The sequence below is a fragment of the Helianthus annuus genome, chromosome 17, assembly GCF_002127325.2.
Source record: "Helianthus annuus cultivar XRQ/B chromosome 17, HanXRQr2.0-SUNRISE, whole genome shotgun sequence".
NCBI lineage: Eukaryota > Viridiplantae > Streptophyta > Magnoliopsida > Asterales > Asteraceae > Helianthus > Helianthus annuus.
The window spans coordinates 93,231,285-93,254,944 of NC_035449.2; the positions used below are offsets into that span (position 1 = coordinate 93,231,285).

A 23,660-nucleotide genomic window follows, 5' to 3' on the forward strand; every position below is an offset into this window, starting at 1 on the left:
AAACACAATTGAGGATCCGTGATCTTGGCAGTACTTGAGGATTTGTGATCCTTAGGATCGGAAAATCCTCCCCTAACAATTACCTGACTAATAAGATATTGGAAAGTCAATGCATCCACCACATGAAAATATGTCTCCTCGTAATCAATCATAGGTCTTTTGCCAAAATTCTTGTGCCACCAATTTTTCCTTATATCATTCAATTTGATTTTCACATAATTCACATAAAAGACCCGTTTATGTCCAACATATTTTACAACTTCAGTTGGATGTACTATTGGTCCTGATACTTTCCATGTCATTAGAGAATTCAACTTTGCCTTATTTGTGTCTTTTCATTTTTTGGCCAATCATTTCTTAATATTCATTCATAGGCAGATCTAAAATCTTGGTCCTCATCATTTAATCATTTTAAGCGCTACATTATATACAAAAGTATAACAACATCGATTTTTATTTCGATTCCATGCATATCTTAGACATGATACAACTTATCGAGATCTCTTTATTTTCAGGGACCTAAAGTTCTTCTTGAACCATCATGTCTAATGTCTCTTTAGGAGACCCTCTTACTATAACCTCAACTTGACCATCTTCATTACTTGCTCCAATTTTCGAGGAATTTTTTTTTTTTGGAATCACCTAGTCTACCACGCTTTAGGCGTGCAATAGACTCATTAAAAATATGTGGTTGTCCTCTTGGGATACAAATATGACTGGAGCATAAGCAGTTGATTATGTGACTTACTTAGTCACTCTATTTAGGTCAGCGAACTTGTCTGGTAATTTGTTCTTTAATATTGGTAAATGAATTCTACTTTAAACTTCTAGTTCATAGTTTATAGTCTGAGGATCAAGATGACATGATAATTCATTTCACTTTTCACTTTCCAACTGCTTGTTATCTCCCCCTAATGTTGGGAACATTCATTCACTAAAGTGAAAACCAATGAACCATAAACGAATTTCTCACTAACGGCTTTAAGTATTTAATCATAGACGATTATTTATACCCAACATATTCGCAAACTTTTAAGAAGTCCCATCTTTATGCAGTGTGGTGGATGAGTTTCAATATATGTCGCATAACCAAAATCTTTGATGAGACATCTTTGGTTCCTGACCAAAAACCAACTGTATGGGGAGAACTATAACTTATTGGCTTGATGTGAATTGATGGTACTATATATAAAATTACATGTACCTAAATGAACTTTTGCTCCTCTCATGATTATTGGCTTTGTAACCAATAGTAGACGTTTAGTGATCATCTCGACAATAAAACTTATTCCAATGATCGTTAATAACTTGGGAATCAAATTCACTAAAATCAAATAAATATACTAATCTGGATTAATATGATTGATATCACATTAGCTAAGCCACAATCACACAAGCTTCAGGTTGTGGATTTGATAACCATTTAGACGATGCATCGATCTAAAAAAAAAAAAAACTAAACGGTATCATGTTGTGATATGCATATCCTTTAATCGCTTCCAGAATATTTAGGTATAGACCCCTCATTTATTTTGCAAATATATAATTTATTTTAAGAGCAAACGTTGCATGCTAAATATTATCTTGAAGAATCTTCTAGTTCTTCATTGTGTTTCACATCATCATTGACTCGGAGTGGTCTAACCGGTCATGCCAACCAATTTAATAACTATGACCCATAAAATCTTGGTTTATGATCGTATGTGTATTACTTACTCGTATGTAATACAAAACGTATGATACTAGAGAATATATTATAACTTCAAAGTTAAAACCATCACGTTATGCAGTCAGTCCTTAGTTTGTCACTTTTGGTGGTCCATCTCATTATTAAAATGACCATCATTACAATTCTTATAGTCAATCTCATCATTACAAGTGTCTCAATTAGGTCCATCATTACCACATTCACTTTTGGGAATGGAGTAGAACCAAAACAAGCTTCATAGCTTTTCATTATTTACTTTAGGAGCATATGTCTCAAGTGTGACAAATGAAAAGAATTTAATCGATTTTTCCTTGTAATAATGTTGTCTTTGCATACCATCAATTGAGAAGTAGTTGAGTCGTATAAGATTTATCAATCTTATATCTTACGACTTTTATAACGATCATTGTATAGTCATCACATTATTAACATGGTTGATCTCATTACATGAGCATCATAAAAATTTCCTCAATTACCATGATTACGAACTTTACACCAATTATTATATCAATACAGTCACTTAAAGGAATGGATTATAATCAAACAACTATCATGGTGACATCACTACAATTATCTTAGTTGTGTACATGATCTTCACCTTTACACTGGTCATTAAATCATCACATTCTATTCGAGGAATGGATTATAACCATACAACATTCATGGTGTCATCAACACAATTTCCTTAGTTATTATGTACATGATTGCGACCTTTACATTGGTCATTATATCATCACATTCACTTCATGAATGGATTAGAATCACACAACTTTCATGGTGGTTGTTTCAAACCTTACATATTCTTTAACAATCTTGCTTCTTCAAGAGCATATTTGAGGTTTGACAATGGAAATTGTTTTGTTCACTTGGCATTAAAAATCTTCTCATCACATAATATCAATTCAGAAGAAAATATATGGCTAGATCATTAAGATTTAATTATCAGTCTAAGGTCTTACAAGCTTCCATAAATTTAATAAGCTTTAGGGAGTTTCTCACTTTGGGTGTCATATAATAAATGAATCTTGATCACAATTCAGTTGTGTTTATAACATACGATCATATACCACAACTTTGATCGTTGTGATGGTCTTTTTAATACTGATAACATGTGGAACACAATGTATGCATAAAGTTAAATTATGAAATGCACGACTTTATAACATGTCACACTATCAAACGCGGTAAAGTATAACTTTAAGAAACAAGATAATACATTTCATTAACTACAAGAGAATATATATATAATAAAATTATATTTTATTAATTACAAGAGAATATATATAATAAACTTATCCCGATATGCTAACCTTATTTTTATGGAAAGAGTTGGGTCCCTTTCTCTAAACATATCCACACCCATCAATACATATATATGTTCCAGTTCTCTCATATACAAACAAAATAATAGTTTGGGCAAACATTTGATCGTTATCATACATTTTCCTAAATTGCCTAATAATGAACATTTTCTTTTATTAATGAATAGACAAATGGTATGACAAGTTCTTATCATATAAGGATTAACCAACTATCCATAAAAAAGTTAACGTTAAATATATCTAACAAGTAATTGGCTCAAAGGTTATGTCAAATATCATAACTAAAAAAATAACAAAATACATGTATTACTTTTGAATATCATTAACTTAATATACAATATCTTGAGATATAATTTTCTACGAATTTTATATTGCAGTTTTGAAATCATTATTTTTTAGAGTAAATAGACTACATCTCAACAGGTAAACCACGTAATTTTCTGTAAAATAGTTAGTCACATATGCTAAATTTTCTTTATAAAATATACTGTAGGTCCCGTTGATGTATGGATCTTCACAGAATTGTCAATCCGATCAAGAGTGCGGAATCCTCTTGATCAGAATATAGCAGAAAACGTGTAGGAACAGCAAATCACTTTCAAACTGGGTTTTTATTGATTATCTATCAAACTGAATTACAATCAATCAAAACCCTAACCACACTCAATTTCGTCCAAGATGCTAGTCCCTCACGAAATTCCTCTCAAACACTGTTTTTGGCTGATTAACCTAAACCCTAAAGCCTAACCTTGTTTATATAACACAAGGTTTACAAGTTGGACTAGGGTTTACTACTTGGGCAAAGCCCAATTCGTCCCCTATGACCCAAACTGGGTTTAGTTTAGCCCAAACTCTATTATTTCACTATTACAAAGCTAAACCCGCTAACTGTTTATCGTTTAAGCTAAACCCACTAACTGTTTATCGTTTAACTAATTACAAGATATCCAAAGACCAAATCTAAGCTGTTGTCACAAAATATGCACCAACAAACTCCCCCTTGACAATAGCTTCATAAAAACTTTGTCTTCAGTCTTCTTGCAATCTTCAAGTAATCTTGCACCGTCTTTGGTCTTTGGATAGCTTCAGCTTCAATAGCTTCTGTCAGCAACAGACTCCCCCTAAGCTGATGCATCCAATCACCAAATCTTCAACACGTTAGCACTTGAGTAAACTCCAGTTCAGCATTTGCAAAGCAATCTTCAAAACTCTTCAATCTTATCTGCAATATAGAAAGGAGGTTCTACCATGCATCCAATCAAACTCTCATCTTCACAGCAACTTTCTCAGCAACAAACTGCTTCAATCTGTATACTATAAAACAAACATCTCGAGAAACCATAAGAATTTTTCAACAAAGTTAAATAAATTATTATTTTTCAAGAGATAGTTAAACTGTATTACAGATTAAGCATTTTCAACTTATCATCAACACGCAAAACTTTTTGTTCAACACACAAGAACCTGTCTGACTTAAAATGTTGAACTCACTTTCTAACACCGTCTCCCCCTATCAGTAACAATTCCTCCAAGAATAACAGTTTTCCGTACGTTAAGAATTTTAAACAGAAAAAGACACTATTTTTGTATTTTTGTATTTTTCTGAAAGCAAGTAAATAACGAAAACAATAAACATTCTATTTTTGTGAGAATCACTGGTAAGAAGATCATATCAGCACAATAAAACTGTTTCACATAATTAGATAATTCTTTATTTAATTTTTCATGAAAAGCAGTTCAAGACGATTACCACTATATTTGTCCACCTAAACAAAATGCATGAACATTTCAAGTACCATTACCGTATGATACGTTAAGGTAATTTTAATTACTGAAATACGAGTGTGTCCCACTTCAGGATATACCCCCGCGATCAAGGTATGCACAAAGATTCATCGTAGTAGGTGAGTATACTGAATTCATCCTTTAAGATATCCTGACTGTGTCTAGGTCTGCATATAATCTGTTTTATCATGTTTTGATTGCTTAACTATGAACACCCAAATAAATACTAATCAAATCCTGGAAATATAAACAACACACTCTATCATGCAAGTATCTTCCCTACCACATATTTCACAAGTCCAATCCAGATTTATGAAATCTTAACTGGGAATAGGTTGAGAAAAGAACAGAATAGATCTTTAGCAGAGATGGTATAATATACAGATCAAATGAGTTTTACTCAGTTTGATATAGGTTTCTTGGGTTTCTTTTGCGCACTTGAGGGCCTCTTTCGGGTGTATTAGATCTATAGCGCGACAACGTACAGCTAGGTCAGCATGTATCTGGATGCAGCAGAAGTTGTCGTTGCCTAGCACCTCCAGGTCAGCATATATCTGGATGCAGCAGAGGAGGTACACGACTTTTTTCAGAGAAGATTTCATAATCAGATCAAAATTGTGTGTATCGGGAAAACATACAGACATTCAAATAGAAATGAGCTAAATCCAAGTGACTTTCTTTCCTGGGGTCATGTACAATTTTAGTTCTGAACAGAAAGACAACCAAGATATCCCCAGATGAAATAACAGTATAAAGACCTAAAACTTCAGATTTTGGCAATCTATCAACGCAAGATTTAAGGTCATTAAACCATACACCACTGATGTGTTCCCCACTCATATTCAGTTCATTTAAGTTTATATCACATTGGTAAGTTGATTATTTCATGCTTTTTGCCAACTAGTACATCGTATGATAAAGCTGCTATTACACTTAAGCAATTTAGGTTCAATTGCAGTGTGACAGTCTAACTTGCTGATGTACTATCATTTCTTCTTTTTCACACAGTGATAACTCATTTTTGATTTTCTATTTTTTTATGTTTTTGATTTTTAATGTTTTTCTATTTTTGATTTTTAAGAAAAACAGTAAACTATTTACAAAATTCTTATGAAAAACCAGTTATTCAGGATTCCTCATCCCGTTGAGTTCGACTAAGTGTTCAAAGTGAGCCCTGTCAAATGCTTTAGTATAAAGATCTGCCAGGTTATCTTCTGTGTTGACTCAGCACTTTGAACTTCAATCTAAATCATTTAATATATATATATCAACAATCTCACATCCCCCGTCATGTGCCTAGAGCAGCCACTATCAACATAAGTTGATAATCCTCCTTAGCAGCTCCTGCACACACCAACTAAGAAATTAGTTAGATTGGGGGACCCAAGCCTTAATGGTCTTGGGTCGTCCAAATTCACCAATCACTTGAACAGCCATCCAATATCCATTACTCCTGACTGGAGTCTTGGATCTCAGACCTGTTGATGGAATTTTATTTTGATTTCCATAAGATCTCAGGTCCTGAGGGTTCCTATATACATTTGGACTATTTGACCTTTGCAAATTTTGATTTTGAAACCTTGAATTTTGATTCCAAGAAGCATTATTGTTGTAATTTCTAAAGCCATTGTTATAAAAAGTTCGACCATCATTATTCTGGTATCGATTTTGATATTGACCTTGACTTCTGAAATTATTTGAATTATAATTGTTCATTCTAGGTGAACTGCTTCTAGGTCTCTGATATCTGCCTGGTGGAGATCTAGGCTGAAATCTTGGTTGATTTCTTTGAACACGTGGAACTTATGGAGTTCCATTTTCAGCCTTATCTACACCAACAACAACATTCTGTGGTTGCTTAGGAGCAGATTTCTTTGGAGAATTTGAACCTTTCTCCTCACTATCACCACTCTTCTCTGGTAATTTCCCTCTTTGTTTGTCACTAATTTGTGCTTCACTGTTTTTGTTAGGACAACAACTAGCTACATGTCCCTAGGTGTGACACCTGAAGCACGATCTCCTTTTCAAAGACTTCTTAGCTGGAGTCTCTAAGGTAGATCCCTTATCAGATGGTGATGATGCCTTCAAAGAATTTCGTTCAGTTTGCTTGGATTCAGATATTTCTTTGTTTTTATTTTTAGCAAACTCTACATTTGATTCATTTTCAATAACAGTGGTTTCGTTTTTCATATCACTACCTTGAACAAAATTAATCTTTTTAACAAAAGTTTGATTTTTGCTCTTAGGAGGTGAATTTTTCTTTTTCAAAGGTTCCCTGTTATTGTTCTTCTTAGCATCATCACTCTCAGACCCCTCACTTTGACTTGGTGCGAAACTACTTGGTGCAGTTGCCATAAAGTCTGCTAGCTCATCTTCATCAGGCAAGAAAGAATAGTCATGACTAAGAGGAGGTGGGACTTCATTAAAGCCCTGGAAGCCCATAGTGGTCTTGTTATTACTCTTCTTTAACCTACCCATCATGTGTTTCATAACAAAAGACGAATCTCAGAATTGACTTAATTTCTGTTCAAGTTCAACAATTTTGAGTTGTGCATCTGACAACTCTTTGCATTTATCAGAAATCTCTTTTGTTTTCTCAGCCATCATTTCATGAGCTAAGTCTATGACTTGAAGCTTTTCATTTAATTTGCATGTTAAAGCTTCAATTTCACTTTCATACCCTTTTATCTTCTTCAAGTATGAAGTTTCGTTTCTTTTAGCGAAAAAGTTTGACTCTTTTATGTTCGACATCTCACTTACCAGACTTTGATTTTGTGTTGACAACCTGTCAACCTCACCCTGTAGTTCACGACACCTCAAACACACAGAATTAGATTGTACCTCTTTCTCATGAACTTCTGAAGTTTCATCAGCACCAACCTATTCAGTTTCACTTTCTTTCTCTACTTCATCCTCCACTTTTGCTTCAGCATTTTTCACTTCAGATTCAGCATCACTCACAGTACTTTCAGCCTCATCAACTGGCACTATCACTGCCATGAATGGCTGAGTGGCACTGTCATTTCCCTGATATCTCTTTTGTAATGCATCCCACATATCCTTTGAATTAGTGTACTTGTTAAAGATATGCTTGATGCCATCAGGTAAGGACATCTTGATAGCAGCTAAGGCTCTCTTTTAAGCTTCATACACTTTCTTATCAGCCTCTTTCATGTTCACGTAGTCTGTTCTACGCGGTCTGCCCTCAAAATCATGTACTGGGTTTATGTACCCATCTTCAATACATATCCACATCCACATGCGTGCATCCTAAGATTCAATGAAGGATTTGAAGTTGTCCTTCCATGTTAGATAATTTTCCACCTTCATCATCTTAGGAGCATTCAAGTTGGTCATGTTCGACATTTTAAACGCAACAGACTGGCAAAACCGTACAAAATATCTCCGAAAATAGTGGTTACCAAATTACACCGTTAGAATCGTCTCGAAAAGACGAATCCAATGATATATAATGTTAAAAACCAATTTCAGGATTTTCCAAAGTTTTTTTTGTCCTAAAAATGCAAGGATTTCAAAGGTGCAAACGGTTTTGTCTAACGAGCTGCAGATCACTTTCTATTCACGAAAACGTTAATTTTTCCTTACGCTTGCCAAAAAATCTTCCACTTTTTTTTTAATTTCTCTAGCAATTTCGCTGGGAAGTCAAAGTAAATTCGCTAGTCAGTTTAGATTCGCTGGTTATTTTAAATTCGCTGGTTATTTCGCTGAAAAGGTTAAATTTGCTAACGAGTTCGCTGATCAATTTCGCGATTACGATGACTTGTAAATTCGCCGAAAACCGTAGTAATTTCGCTGAGGATAATTACACAGTTACCAAAGTTGCCTTTGGATTTTAAGTTCGCCGTCAAGTTTGCAGATCAGTTAAATTCGCAGGACCAGTTAATTTCGCTGGTCTGTAAATTTGGAAATTCAATCTTCTTAGAATTCAACAGATTTGGTATCAATTTCCTGCAAAATCGAACAAGCAAATCAGCAGACTTTTGACACAAATTTAATGAATCTAATGAAGAACACGAAGAACAGTCTTCAAATTCCAGCCAAATATTCTTCAAAAACAACCAAATACTGTCCCGAAAACCTGCAAATTAGCCAAATCAAACAAACATAATTAAAAAAAATTTTGAAACCCTAGTTTCAGGTTTCAAAATTTCGAAAATTTTAAACTGATCAAACACCAACAAATTCGCAGAAAATTATCAGAATTAAAAAAAATTTCGAAACCCTAGTTTCAGGTTTCAAAATTTCGAAAATTTTAAACCCTAATTCTCAAGAATTCTAAAAACTCCCTGTTTCTGCAGCAAACAATTTTGAACCGAGCCTTCAAGAGCCTAAAGCTCTGATACCAATTGTAGGTCCCCTTGATGTATGGATCTTCACAGAATTGTCAATCCGAACAAGAGTGCGGAATCCTCTTGATCAGAATATAGCAGAAAACGTGTAGGAACAGCAAATCACTTTCAAACTGGGTTTTTATTGATTATCTATCAAACTGAATTACAATCAATCAAAACCCTAACCACACTCAATTTCGTCCAAGATGCTAGTCTCTCACAAAATTCCTCTCAAACATTGTTTTTGGCTGATTAACCTAAACCCTAAAGCCTAACCTTGTTTATGTAACACAAGGTTTACAAGTTGGACTAGGGTTTACTACTTGGGCAAAGCCCAATTCGTCCCCTATGACCCAAACTGGGTTTAGTTTAGCCCAAACTCTATTATTTCACTATTACAAAGCTAAACCCGCTAACTGTTTATCGTTTAAGCTAAACCCGCTAACTGTTTATCGTTTGACTAATTACAAGATATCCAAAGACCAAATCTAAGCTGTTGTCACAGAATATGCACCAACATATACTCAAAGGTAATAATGTTAGAATATAAAAATTGCCAAACAACTTGATTTGTTGTTTGATGTAACAAAATATTAAAATATTTAATCACAAGTATCAATAAAATCATAAAATTGCTTTCCTTATTCAAGCCAATTAGTTAAATTTCAACATAAAATTGTATTTGTAACACAAGTATATTTGTTTCTTTATCACATTCATTTGAATTGATTATGTTAATCTTTTTCATAAAAACTTGAAATAAGAATGGAAAAACCATTTAAACTTTACAACCATTGCTTTTATCTTACGCATCTAAATCTAAAAAAATAAAACTTTCATGATTAAATATTAGTTTTATTGTTCAATCGCACCTTGTACGTTATATTGTTATCAACTTTAGTTGAATTTAAATCTAAATAAAATGCAATAGACAAATGACACAAATAGATTGCATTAACTATTATCAAAGTTGAAGAGCAAGATTGGGTTTTATCTCAAATCAATTTACGAATCTTAACAATGTTTTTTTATTAATACCTGATTTTATATTTCATTAAGAATTATAAGACCATGTAAGATGATTGTGATGGTTTTATCCACATAATTTTGACTAGAAAGTAACACATGTAATATTGAAAGGAATTCAAAACAAGATTCAAACCAACCAAAACAAGAAATGTTCATGATTTTATTTTGAAACCCACAACCCAGATCATATACAACCGATTAATAGTTTGAGTTTAGTAAAGTCAAATATTATAATAATAGACACATATAAACAACAAGAGTATGCACTTGAATCTTATTAACAGAGAACAAAATCAAGAATGCAAACGGATATACCTTAAGATGTTATAATCCAATCCAAAGCAATCGTGCTGATAACGTGTTGTGAAACAACGGCCTAGTAGAATATCGTGTTTTATAAATTTAAAACTTGACTAAAGTGTTAAAAAGAGTTAAAAATATACATAAAAATATATCACACCTAACGGACATCAACGATCTTCATGCTGGTTTTAATAAAATCTTGTCTTATGCCCGTCCAACGATATCATAAAGCTCAAATACAATAAACAAGCTTTACATATGATTTGATATTGAAAATACATTCATGTACAGCCACAAAAGCATAATATACAACTATATGTTGCAATGTCTGTACCTTCTTTAGACATTGCTGACCCTGCTCAAGGACAACTCCATCACCAACCCAGAGGAAAACAGAACATGGTGATGTAGAAAAAAAATGGCTAGAGTTTTTGATAAGATGTTACATGGTTAACAATTTACTTTAGCACATAGACAAAGAACGGTATTCAAGCAGGTGACATACCACCTGGGTTCCATTCCATGCACTTTGAATAACATTTTTTTAATGGAGCACTGAAACATTAGAAAAGATTTCATGCAAAATTTATTTACTTCACTTGGTACCCAATTCACTCACACCTAACTAACCCTAAAAATAAAGAGCACCATATCCAATATGTTTAACCAAATTAAAGAAATCACTCATAATTAAGCAACAACCATATGACCCTTAATCCCAAAGTTAACCAGATTGTACCAGAATTAAACATAAAATAGATTTGAAGACAATTATTTTAACTCCGATGGAATCAGGAACCTGAAAAAGGATTCAAAAGCACCAAATTGGTTTCAATTTAAACGAATTATAGACAATCACTCATAATTAAGCAACCTACGAATCTTAATTCCAGATTAATCACATCATAGCAAAAATCAAGATCATAATTAAGTGAGAGCTATGCGGAAGAACTTACGTTAGGGCATGAGTAAGAGCAGTATCAAACCTGTGCTTCACGAATCTGATCATCAGTCAGTTGTTCAATGAAGTCAAAAAATTTAGGTGCTTGATATTCGTAGCCTACATGATGAATCAAACCTTGATTGTTTTGTATAGAATGCACAATCAATCATTGAGTTTGGGATCGAGTATGAATGTGTGAGGTGGAAGGAATTAATGATTAGGGTTTGTTCAAAGAAACCTTTGAAGAGGACCACAATAATAAAGTTAACCTGATAGCGTAGCAAGGAAGATAATTGGAGATAAAGATGCTCGATAGAAGATGGATTGATTTCCTCTATTTATGTTAGGGTTCAAAATTTTGATCGAAACAGTAGAAACACTAAAAGTTAATTTATTTGGGTCGGGTAATTTTCGGTCCACAAAGTCAGCGTGATCCAGTAATATGAGCGGGAAAACAAAGATCTAGATGCTCTCGGCATAAGACAAGTGTCCCATATCAGGTTTACTTTATTATATGTACTAGTGGTAAGACCCGTGTGCAAACACGGGTGGTTTTTAGAAAACCATGCATAACACATTTTGATAGAAAGTAAAAAAAATAATTTGTGTAGACTTACAAAATTGATATAAACTAATGGTCAACAGGTTTAGTCAACAGAAATTCCTTTATGTTGATAACCTAACCACTGTTGTCTACCGACTGTTAAAAACCTCTGTTGCTTTCCAACAGACATGTGCTAGTTCTGATCAACAAGTACAGAAGAACTCAGAAAACGCATATGGAACATAAGCAAAGCAATCAAAGCAAGCTCGTTCATCTAAACCTATCAGATTAGCTACTGCTGCTGGATCTCAGAATCTCCATACATTGAAGCGACAAACATGTTTCAACTGTGGAATTCCTGGACACATTGCTAGAAATTGTGTTCATCGTCCAAACATGCAACAAAATGCCAATACTCACTCTTGTGTTGATGTTTGTGAGCCGGTTCACAACACGCAAAAGGAGCCAAAACGAGCAGATCAAAATCGAGGGTATAAGAAGTCTGCTCATCAAGGACAAGGCAGCAATAATCCTCATAAGGCTCGTGACAAGGTGAATGAAAGCTCCAATCAGGGAGAAAAGATGAAGAATGGTGCTCAGAGCAACAAGACTTCTGCAAACAGAAAATACAATCACCCAAATTCGTCTTCGTATAAGAGTAATGTGCAGGCGCATCTAACGCAAAAAGGACTGGTTTGTCCTTCAGGACCTGCTAGAGCAAGTCAAGCTGCTCAATATGTCTTTCCTATGAAAAGACAAACTTGCTACAACTGTGGCATTGCGGGTAATATTGCAAGAAACTGCACACATCGTCCCTACGTACCCTGTTATATGCAAAATCAGAGGGTTACACCAAAGGACAACTACCATTCTAAGCTAATGAAGGTATCTTAACCTAAGGCAACGAAGAGTGTGAATCCCAAGGTTAAACCTTCTGATGGGGATTGGAACGCTGCTAAAAACAAATGCAAAGCTTTTCAGGAACAAAAATCTGTTTCTAAAGCTAATAAACCTGAAACAGCTAAAGTTGCTCAACCGAAGACAACAAACATGTTTGTTAAACCGAAATAGATTTGGAAACCCAAATTCAAAGCAGCAACATCTCCAATCCTTGAAACGAAAGGGGACTTATGTTTGAAAGAAGTGTCTTATTTTGATGCTTCAGGTAATCCCAGGACCACGATGGCCTGGGTACCAATGTCTTACTAATCTCCTTACTTTTCAGGAACAACCAAGGAGGAGCTGTTGACAATCTCTGGAATGTTGATAGTGGTTGTTCCAAAAATAAAACGGGTAACATTTCACTGTTGCAAAAAGTTCAAATTTTTTTTACAGATGATATGATTCCTTTGGAGGAGATAACAGAAGTAAGAAGTGATCAGCAAAACGTACCGTTTAAATTCGGTACTTTGATTTGAATTTGATTAGTCTTCAATCTGATGATAGAACGGTTAAGCAAAAATATTTTCTCTTTCCTAGTTCATTACTTTGTACATAAAGTGTCCTTTCCCTGGTAAATGGTAAATTTGCGCATAAGTTTTATGCACAAATTTAGGAGGAGAGAGAGAGACAGATATATACTTTAGGGGGAGAGAACTCAGAAAAATACAAAAAGAGTTTGTTGTAAATATGCTTTGTTTTAGGGGGAGAAAATGAGAAAAATACAAAAACACTTGAAAAATGAAAAAGCCAAAAAGAAAAATTGCATGATATGGGAAGTGAAATAAATGTTCGTGTTAAAGGGTTTAACTAACACATGTAAGGTGCCATAACTGAAAAGACTAGGATCTACCGCGATATGTCGATACTCTTGATGCTCAAAATGATAAAAGATACTAAGTGATATAAACATAACGAACTATGTACCATGTGGGTAACATACCAAAGACGTATGATTTTATGGTCTTAAATATTGCGTTGATAGATAGCCAACGTCTGAGGTTTCGGGTCTTTATATTGTTGAATCATCCGGGGATATCTTGGCTGTCCTTCTGTTGCATCCAGATTATATGAAGACCTAGACACAGTCAGGATATCTTAAAAGATCCCAAGAGGACAAAAACCTTAAGGAATCAAATCTCAAAATGAGAAAATTCCCAATGCTCAAAAAGCCAAATTCGTACCAAAATGGTATTTGCCTCGCCCTCGTTGGACACAATCATTGGTCGCTCTGCTGTACGAAAGTACTGACCTGTCACCAATGGTCTAATATTGTAAATCAAAAAGGATGACATCAGTATACTCACGTGTTACGATGAATCATTGTGCTTACCTTGATCACGGGGGTATGCCTTGGAATGGGACACACGGGTATAATAGTATAATATTACCTTAAGCATATCACAAAGTTGAAAAATTGAAAGTTGAGCGTTAAAGTTTAAGTGGACAAATATATTGGCAATCGCATAGACCAGTTTGATTAGGCTCGTATTGAAAAGTGTTCCTTAGTCTGCCTGAGAACGAATTTTGATCCCATTGCAATTGTAATTGTATATTATGGTAGTTGTTTATATTTTGAGTTTTTATTTGTTTTTAGTTCTTAAAAAAATAAAAAAATACAACAATAGTGTCTCGCTTTTCTATAAAACCAAAATTCCAAAAATAGAGTGTTTACTTGTTTTCTTAAAACTAAAAAATATAACCGTTCTTGAAGATTTAACTGATCATCAAAAGTTGAAAGAATTTAAATTGTGAAATTTGATGTACCTAATGTTTCATGTGTTACGTTCCTCTGTTGCATTAGAAATATTTGCTTATGAATTTCTGAGCATGTGCAGAACTTGATTTCAATCAAGAACAGGGGTTGATGAAGATTGAGATGCTATTAGCTGCTGACGAGACATGGAGCATCACAACAACAAGATGTACCTGAGTCAAAAGAACTGGATACGAAACGCCGTCTGACAGTGAAAGTACAATTGAAGAAGTACACGTGAACCTGCTTGAAAGAGAAAGACTAAAGAAGAAAAGAGCTGTTGAGAATCCTCCTCTCACATTATTTTAACAAAGACTTTCAAGCAAAAGCTGATCGAGATCCTGATATGAAGCTAACCACAAGAGCTGAAGAAAGAGACCCAGTGCTGAGAGTTCAGAAGTCAAGAACTTCCCCAATATCTGCAGCATAGCGACAACCATAGAGTTTGTTGAAGACGTTGTTGAATTCATGTTATGAAGACAATTTGATAGCATCAGTCTAGGGGGAGATTGTTAGGCCCTAAAGTGTTAGACTGACGCATCAACTTAACACAATGGGTTATGGTTCCGAACTGGGCCTTACCGGGTTAGTTTATATTAGGTTTTGGATCTTTATAGGTCACTTGGGCCAAGTTTTAGGCCATGTGGGCCAAGCAGGCCCAAGGGGAGCCCATGTAGGGAAGTGGGCTTGCCTAGGTATATAAACAAGTTTTAAACTTGCTTTAGGGTTTGAGCCTCATTGTTTTAGAATTCCTACAGAGATAGAGAGAGAGAGGCGAGTTGATTGTAAAGAACACTTGTACTAGACAGTTTTGCTTATTCAAGTAATAGAATCGTGTGCAAGTGTTGAAAGGTGATTTTGGTGTTCTTGGTATTTCTTATTTTCGTGTTTTTCTTGAATCTCACCAAGTTTGGATTCCGCACAAACTTGGTGATTGTTTGATATCATTGAAAGATCCGGTTTACGAGACTTACAAATTGAAAATACTATGCAGCATATGTCAATGGTGGACGAATACATAATGTTTGTAAATGTTGTTTATTAAAAAGCTGCTTTATATTAACAAATTATTGTAAATATGCAGGTTAAATCATTTGTGCAAGACGCAGTATGGTTCTTTGTAGACCTTCTTTTGATGTAAGTGTTTATTAATTGTGTAAGTATGAAATTACAAAAAATATCATCAAACACAGTGGAATAAAGGCCTCGGATTTTCACTGTGCTTTGGGTCTTCAAAATGGTTGAGCCGATCCTGATTGTGAAGAGTATTTTTTATGAGTTTGTTGGATGTAGGATGGTTTGTATGTGAGATTGTTGGTGTTAGAATATGTGGTTTGTTTTGTATATATATATATATATATATATATATATATATATATATATATATAGATTTAAGAAATATATTTTTTTATTAAAGTAACCGTTTTTCAATGGTACATTATCGAAAAAATACAGAAACCATCCGTCATAATTTTTGCAAGCCCTCTGTGGCGATGTTCGCCAGCGCTATAAGGGTGAGCGGGGCACTTCTCGGGGAGGGGTGCGGGGTGTGTAGTCCCCGAGCGGGAACACCGCCGCCGACCCCTCGGGGAGTGTTTGCGGCGAGTGGGGAGCGGTGGGTGTTCACCGCACAAAAAGAGAGGAGAGAGAGAAGATGCTGAGAGAGAGAGAAGATGATGAGAGAGAGAGAAGATGATGAGATTTAATTAAGAGAGGAGTGCCACCATCAAATTGAGGATATGCGGGGAGTTTACGTGGCGCATGCTGATTGGTTTTTTGTAAGAGAGGTCACTCCCCTAAGAGAGGAGTGTCCCTCTCACCCTAAGGCACCCTGGGAGGATAGCCCTATGACTACGGATGGTATAATAACTAAAACTCTACATGTGACGGATGACAAAAAAAGGTAAATAAGACAAGATTACAAAACAAAAACAAAAATTTAGAGAAGCTTTTGTCTACTTCCCATAAACAGATCTCTCAAATCAAACACACACTCAATAATATACATACATTCACACACATACCCCCAATTGATTGCACCCATTTTGTTTGGCAATTTTGTCCCACAGAGTATCGAGGCCAATATATGTGAGGAGATCACCGATACCCGACTGTTATGCTTGAAGCGGTTGCATCTCAAGATTTATGGATTTGGCATGCTTTTTGTTGTCCACCAGGTTTACAAAACGATATCAATGTGCTACAACAATCTCCGTTATTTTTAACAGAACGAAATGGAACCGCGCCAAAATGTCCATTTTACGTTAACAACCATTTATACAAACATGGTTACTTGCTCGTGGATGGAATCTACCCTGCGTGGTCCATGTTTGTGAAGTCAATCCCATACCCTCACGAAGTAGACGGAAAGAAATTCAAGAGGCAACACGAGGCGGCAAGAAAAGACGTCGAATGAGCTTTTGGGGTTTTGAAGTCGAAATGGGGTGTATTGAGTCAGCCGATGCGAGCAAGAACCGTTAGAAAAATTAGGAGTGTTGTGTACACGTGTATTATTTTACACAACAGGATTTTGAAAGACGACGGAAACGCGATAGCACCGGTACACATTCGGAATCCTCCGGTCGAGCCCGCTCTAGACGATACGGTGATGGACGAGCTGATGGATGAAGACACGCATTGGAGACTAAAACACGATCTCATGAATCATCTCGCAAGTCAAGATTTACCCCACCTTTTGGTCGCTTTCGACGAAGACTAGTTTAATTTATTTCAATTTAATGTAATTTTAATGTTTTTTAATTTAATATAATTTTAATGTTTTTAATTTAATGTAATGTTATTCTTAATTTATTCAACATTTATTATGTTAAAATACATGTTTAAATATTAAATATACTAGTTTAAAAAAATAAAAATAAAAAGTTTGCCAATTCATGAAGTATCTAATCATTGCCAACAATTTTCAGCATAGTTTAAACTCTTAAGATTGAATGACATAACACACTCTCATTAGTTGAATTTGAAATTTACCATTCTAAAATATTTAACGACTTCTTATACCCTAAGTCACCATAGCAGGATGTTCTAATAACTAAAACTCTACATGTGACCGATGACAAAAAAGGTAAATAAGACAATAAGACAAAACAAAAACAAAAAGTTAGAGAGCTTTTGTCTACTTCCTATAACTCAAAATCAAATCAAACACACACTCAATAATATACATACATTCACACACACACACCCCCAATCGAAAACGAGTGGAGAGAGAGATGGAAAACGGCTCGTCGTCACCAACGAAAAAATGGGGATTCCGGGCAAACCCAGAACTGAACATGTCATCGGACAACACAGTTAGAGGCGTTCTCTACATGCTCCTCTCTAAACTCAACCAATCTGACACCAGACCCGTCATCCCTCTCGGTCATGGCGACCCTTCTGCTTTCCCATGCTTCCGTACTACAAAGGTTGCAGAAGATGCCGTCGTTGAATCCCTTCGTTCTGCTAACTTCAACGGCTACTGCCCTACCGTTGGTATTCTCCCCGCTAGAAGGTATACACCAAGTGTTTGTTGAAATGTTTCTGCTAATTGAACTGTTGCTTTAATTGACCGATTTGTGAGTTGACTCGGTTGATTGAGTTAATCTGGATCTTTAATTTGATGCAATAGACCATCAGTCCTGTTCATTTCAATAAAAGTTGACTTTTTTTTCTTGATAAGTAATTTGTGGTGAAAGTGTAATAGCGTATAGAACAGTACTTTGATTTGATTGTGTTATCTTGGTATGTGTTTTAAGGTTGAAAATTTACATGAATCAATAGTTCCTAAATCTCCCAGTGTATATATTATGGCAATATAAGTAGAATTTAACTATATGAGCTCTTCAGTTTTAGTAATTATAGTGATTTCCTTATAAAAGCTAGCCGATTCGTTAGAAAGTTAATGTTTTGTTGTGGAAGTATAATGTTGGTGTTCTTTTATAGGGCTGTGGCAGAGTACCTGTCTCAAGATCTTCCGTATGACTTATCACCGGATGATGTGTTCTTGACACTCGGTTGCACACAAGCAATTCAAACCATAGTAACTGTGCTTGCTAATCCCAATGCAAACATTCTACTTCCTAAACCCGGGTTTCCGTATTATGAAGCTATTGCTAAATCATGCCATTTGGAAGTCCGTCACTTTGACCTTCTTCCCGACCAAGACTGGGAAGTTGACCTCGATTCAGTCAACGCTCTTGCAGATGAAAATACGGTTGCCATGGTTATAATTAACCCTGGAAATCCTTGTGGAAATGTTTTCACACACCAACATCTACAAAAGGTGCGTATACTTGTTTTCTCTTTTTGCTTTGCGTTTAGTAAAAATAATAATTTGGTTGTATTTGATTGGATATTTGGGTTGTTACTTGTTAGGTTGCTGAGACTGCCAAGAAGCTCGGGATATTACTAATTTCCGATGAAGTTTATAGTCATATTGCTTTTGGTAAAAACCCTTTTGTTCCAACGGGAACCTTTGGATCAATCACACCTGTAATCACACTTGGTTCCATTTCAAAAAGGTGGATCGTTCCTGGTTGGCGGCTCGGGTGGCTTGTCATCAATGATCCTAATGGCATCCTTAAACAACACGGGGTGGGTTCTCCCGTTTTCTCATAATTATTTATAAAATAACGTGTATATCACAAGGTTGACTTACTTGATTGTTCTTTCCAGATCATCGATTGCATTACAGCATACCTCAATATATCCTCAGACGCTCCAACTTTTATTCAGGTTTGTATATTCCTAATATCTGTGGCAAAGTCATTTTGCTTCATGCTTTCGGTTTATATGATCTTGGCCACTTGCAGGGAGCAGCTCCAGATATCCTAGCTAAAACGAAAGACGATTTCTTTTCAAAGATTGTTAGTTTGATAAAGGATTGTGCAAATATCTGTTATGAGGGAATTCAAGATGTCCCGGGTATAATTTGCCCCAGCAAGCCTGCAGGATCTATGTTTGTTATGGTAAGGATGGATCATGGATGCACAATTATTTTGAAAGATTTCATATAAAGTCTTACTTGTGGTATATATTTGAAAGGTGAAACTAGATCTATCAGTGTTTGAGGATATTAAGGATGATATGGACTTTTGTGTCAAGCTTATTCAAGAAGAATCGGTTGTAATCCTTCCAGGTAAGATAAACTTTCAAGTGTAGATGTTGGTTTAATCTTCTCTTGTGATATTCCTTTGTTGTTTATATTATATGTATTTCTAGAAGGCAACAGTTAGTTTTAGGGGTGTAAAGTGTAAACGAGTTGAGCCGAGCCGAGCCGAGCCAAGCCAAGCACGAGCTCGCCTAAGCTTTAGCTCGGCTCATTTCGTGCTCCGTGTCTAAAGCTCGAGTTTTACTTGTTTATCGAATATATAATACATACACAAATTACATACATATATAATTCTTTTTATATGTATAACATATAGTATATTCCGTTTACTTATTTTATCATAATTATAGTGTGTATTTATAATATATTTTTTAGTTATATACATATTATATTAATAAAAATAATGTTTACTGCATATCCCCTATATACAAAAACATAACACTAAGTTATTACGAGAACAAAAGAACAAACCTAGATTGTTTAATTTTTTATTTTTTTTATCAATGGTTCATAGTTTTTAAAATATTGTTACATACAAATGATTATCTAATGTACATAAAAAAACCATTAAACTAATTTGTGCATATGTTTTTTTTTTATTTTACCATTTTAATCTCGGTTCCACTTAAAAACTCCTTCTTTCCCTTTCTTTTTAGAATTTCAAGTAATTGTCGTGATTAATGTATATATAACTGCAATAATAACCTAGATAATGATTTAGGAAGTTTCATGCATATGTAATACACTTTGGGTTATTTTGACCCGTTTGCAATTTATCTAGACTTTTTTTGTATTCTATCCTTTAACTAGTTAGAGATAACATATAATCCGAATCGACCCGTTTACCAGATTGATTTGCTTGCTTGTTTCTCCAATAGGTATATGTGTAGGGATCAACAACTGGCTAAGGGTGACATTTGCTATCGAACCTTCTGCTCTTGAAGAAGGTATCAAGAGGCTTAAAGCTTTTTGTGAAAGACACTCCAAGAAACCAAAAACTAAAGTATGAACGCTCGTTCGATCATCTCTTGTTTGATCATCAACTGCTCGTTGGATCATGTATCTACTATTTCTTGAATAAATTCCCGATTGGTGATCGTATTTAAAAAGTTTTTATGTTCCTCGGTGATTGTATTATCTTTAATTACTATGATTATATAACATTAGTTTAAGATGAAATTGGTAAAAATATGAATGTCTACATTGTTAGGATTCGATCGATCAATCAAACTAAATACACAAACACAAACAATACTGCAAGAGAAAATTAAACAGACAAAAACATGCAAGACTTAGGTGGTTCAGTCGTCTGACCTACTTTCACTGGCTGCAACGACGTTAGTTCTTTTATTCCATAGTCTCACTACTTGTAAGGAATTACAAGTACAATTTGTGTTTTCAACTTCTTCCCCAAGTACCAATAAACAGGCTAAAACTAATTTAAAACATGCTACCCATGCACAAACCAATCTAGCATCTACAATTAAACCCAAAATGTATTCCTTCATTCTTGTGTTTATGCCATCCACATGTGCAACATTACAAAAAACCTAAACACCCCCCCCCCCCACCCCACACACACACACCCCCAAAAACCTATCCCTCACACCTATAAAACCTAAATCACCCACCCCCTCCCAAAAAAAATAAACTTAAACCCCCTCCCCCAAAAGCCTAAACCTGCCAACCCCCACCCCCACCCCCAGATACCTAACCCTAAAAGCTAAATTAAACCTAAGACCTAAACCTTAAGGCTTAATTACATGTCATATTACACATGTGCACTACTATAATAATAGTATTGAAAAAAAAAAGATGACACGTTAAATCTTTGTTTGTGTCGAAAAAGTATGATCGAATATATTCGAATGAAAGATAAGAAAATTTGTGATCTTATGGTGCAATTTTTTTTAAAAAAATAATAATATATGAAGAAGATAGAAATGTTTGAAAAGGTATATATTTTTTCCCAGTTTTGCCCCTCCTTCATTCAACCCCCCCCCCCCCCTCTCATTTTGAGTGAGTTTTTTTAGTTTTCTCACATTTAACTAGTTTTCTCATAATCGTCTCCATATCCATATATATATATATATATATATGTATATATATAGGGGACTGCTAAAATGAGAAACACCTCGAGTTGTAAGAACCGTGAGAACTACACCGTACGGGGCGAGGTGGACCAAAATTTTTTTTCGTAAACGTAGATGCGTGTATTATAAACACATTTGTAAAAAAATTCAAAAAAATGTCGTGTGTGTAGTTTTGAGCACCACAAGTTTGTGTTTACGGGGAACCTAAATCCTACCGGAAAATTTACGGTACCCGTAAACACAAACTTGTGGTGCTCAAAACTACACACACGTCATTTTTTTTTTTTGAATTTTTTTTACAAATGTGTTTATAATACACGCATCTACGTTTATGAAAAAAAAATTTGGTCCACCTCGCTCCGGATCAAAAAGTTCTCACGGTTCTTACAACTCGAGGTGGTTCTTATTTTAGCGCAATTATATATATATATATATATATAGGTGAAATATAGGGAGAAATCACATGTGAGTTGCAAAACTCAGAAAACCTAATGGATGGACATAATGTTGTCACGTGGTACACTTTTTCGCTGCAACATTTGTACTGACACCCGCACATTTTCTGACACTGACACACTTTTTGTAACAGTGGAGAGAGGAGAGAGAATATGTTACATTTTTTTCAGTTGTTCATAGTTTTTTGTAAATCATCTTTAACACATTTTTATTGTGTTTTCGCAGCAGTTTTTTAGATTATATAAAGTGTATGAATTTTAAAACATATAATTTATGAAGTTTTTATTTTGAAATGTGCGTAAAAAACATGTTACATTTTTTTACACTGATATTTTTATGTAACAATGCAACTCTCACATTTTCTTGTGTCAAATGAGTGAGGAGAGAGGAGAGAGAAGAAAGAGAAAAGCGTAACACTTTACACTTTTTGTCAGACTCTAACATTTTTCTGAAAAAAGTGACTTTTTGTATCTTTTTAATATCCACCATTGATCAAATGAGATGGATGGTAGAGATGAAGTTTTCGGGATTTCTTTACCTAAGGTGGGTTTTCGATTTAGCATTTCCCTATATATATAATTCATATCTCATGAGTTCAATCGGTTCTGTGAAAGCGAAGGAATTATTCGATACTTAACCACTCCATATACACCTCAACAAAACTGGAGATGACTCGAAGGATATTAAAAGCGCGACAAGTTCCTAATTTTATGTGGGGGAGGCGGTGAGGTGCTTAACCAAATTAATAAATAAAACTCCAACACGTGCGTTAAACAATGATAAAACACCGTACGAGATGTTAAAATGAAAGAAACCAGATCTTCAATATCTTAAAGTTTTCGGATGTGCTGGTAGGCATCTTCCAAAATTAGACGATCGCTAGACTCATTTAGTTTATCTTGGAAGCGAAAACGGTTTGGGGCTTATCGTTTATACAATCCGACAACTCGAAGAATTGTTGTGGGTCGAGACGGGGATACGGAGTTTAATGAAACGCGTGGTTGGAATTTGGGAAAAAAATAATATTTTTGATGACGAAATGTCTCGCGAACCGGGTATGATTTGGGTGGATTTTGATGGAGAGATTGGTCGGTTGATATGGACTCCAACGAATCTGATAGTGGATCACGAATTCAAACTGGGTCAGATTCAACCGGGTCAAGTATTACTAAGGGCCCATGTGTTGTAGATAATGTTACTAATTAGATTTGCCATGGATCAAATAAAACTATCAAATAATTATATTTTGGGCACATTAGGCCCGCATCGTGGACAACATGCCACCACTAAAAATTTTGTGGGCTCCTAATATTCAAG

The 23,660-nt window shown here is 35.0% G+C and overlaps 1 protein-coding gene across 1 annotated transcript; it reads left to right on the forward strand.

Moving 5' to 3' along the window:
• Positions 1-17,713: 17,713 nt before the first annotated feature.
• LOC110925732 (tyrosine aminotransferase) lies at positions 17,714-20,997 on the forward strand. The gene is made up of 7 exons (XM_022169593.2): positions 17,714-18,195; positions 18,627-18,966; positions 19,059-19,277; positions 19,359-19,418; positions 19,496-19,651; positions 19,728-19,821; positions 20,673-20,997. The coding sequence occupies exons 1-7, from the start codon at positions 17,915-17,917 to the stop codon at positions 20,801-20,803; spliced, it is 1,281 nt and encodes a 426-aa protein (XP_022025285.1). The 5' UTR covers positions 17,714-17,914; the 3' UTR covers positions 20,804-20,997.
• Positions 20,998-23,660: the final 2,663 nt, after the last annotated feature.

Coding starts and splice junctions, on each gene's coding strand:
- LOC110925732 (XM_022169593.2), top strand. CDS start 17,915: ATGGAAAACGGCTCGTCGTCACCAACGAAAAAATGGGGATTCCGGGCA. Junction 18,967..19,058: donor CACACCAACATCTACAAAAG/GTGCGTATACTT, acceptor GTTACTTGTTAG/GTTGCTGAGACTGCCAAGAA. Junction 19,278..19,358: donor GCATCCTTAAACAACACGGG/GTGGGTTCTCCC, acceptor TGTTCTTTCCAG/ATCATCGATTGCATTACAGC.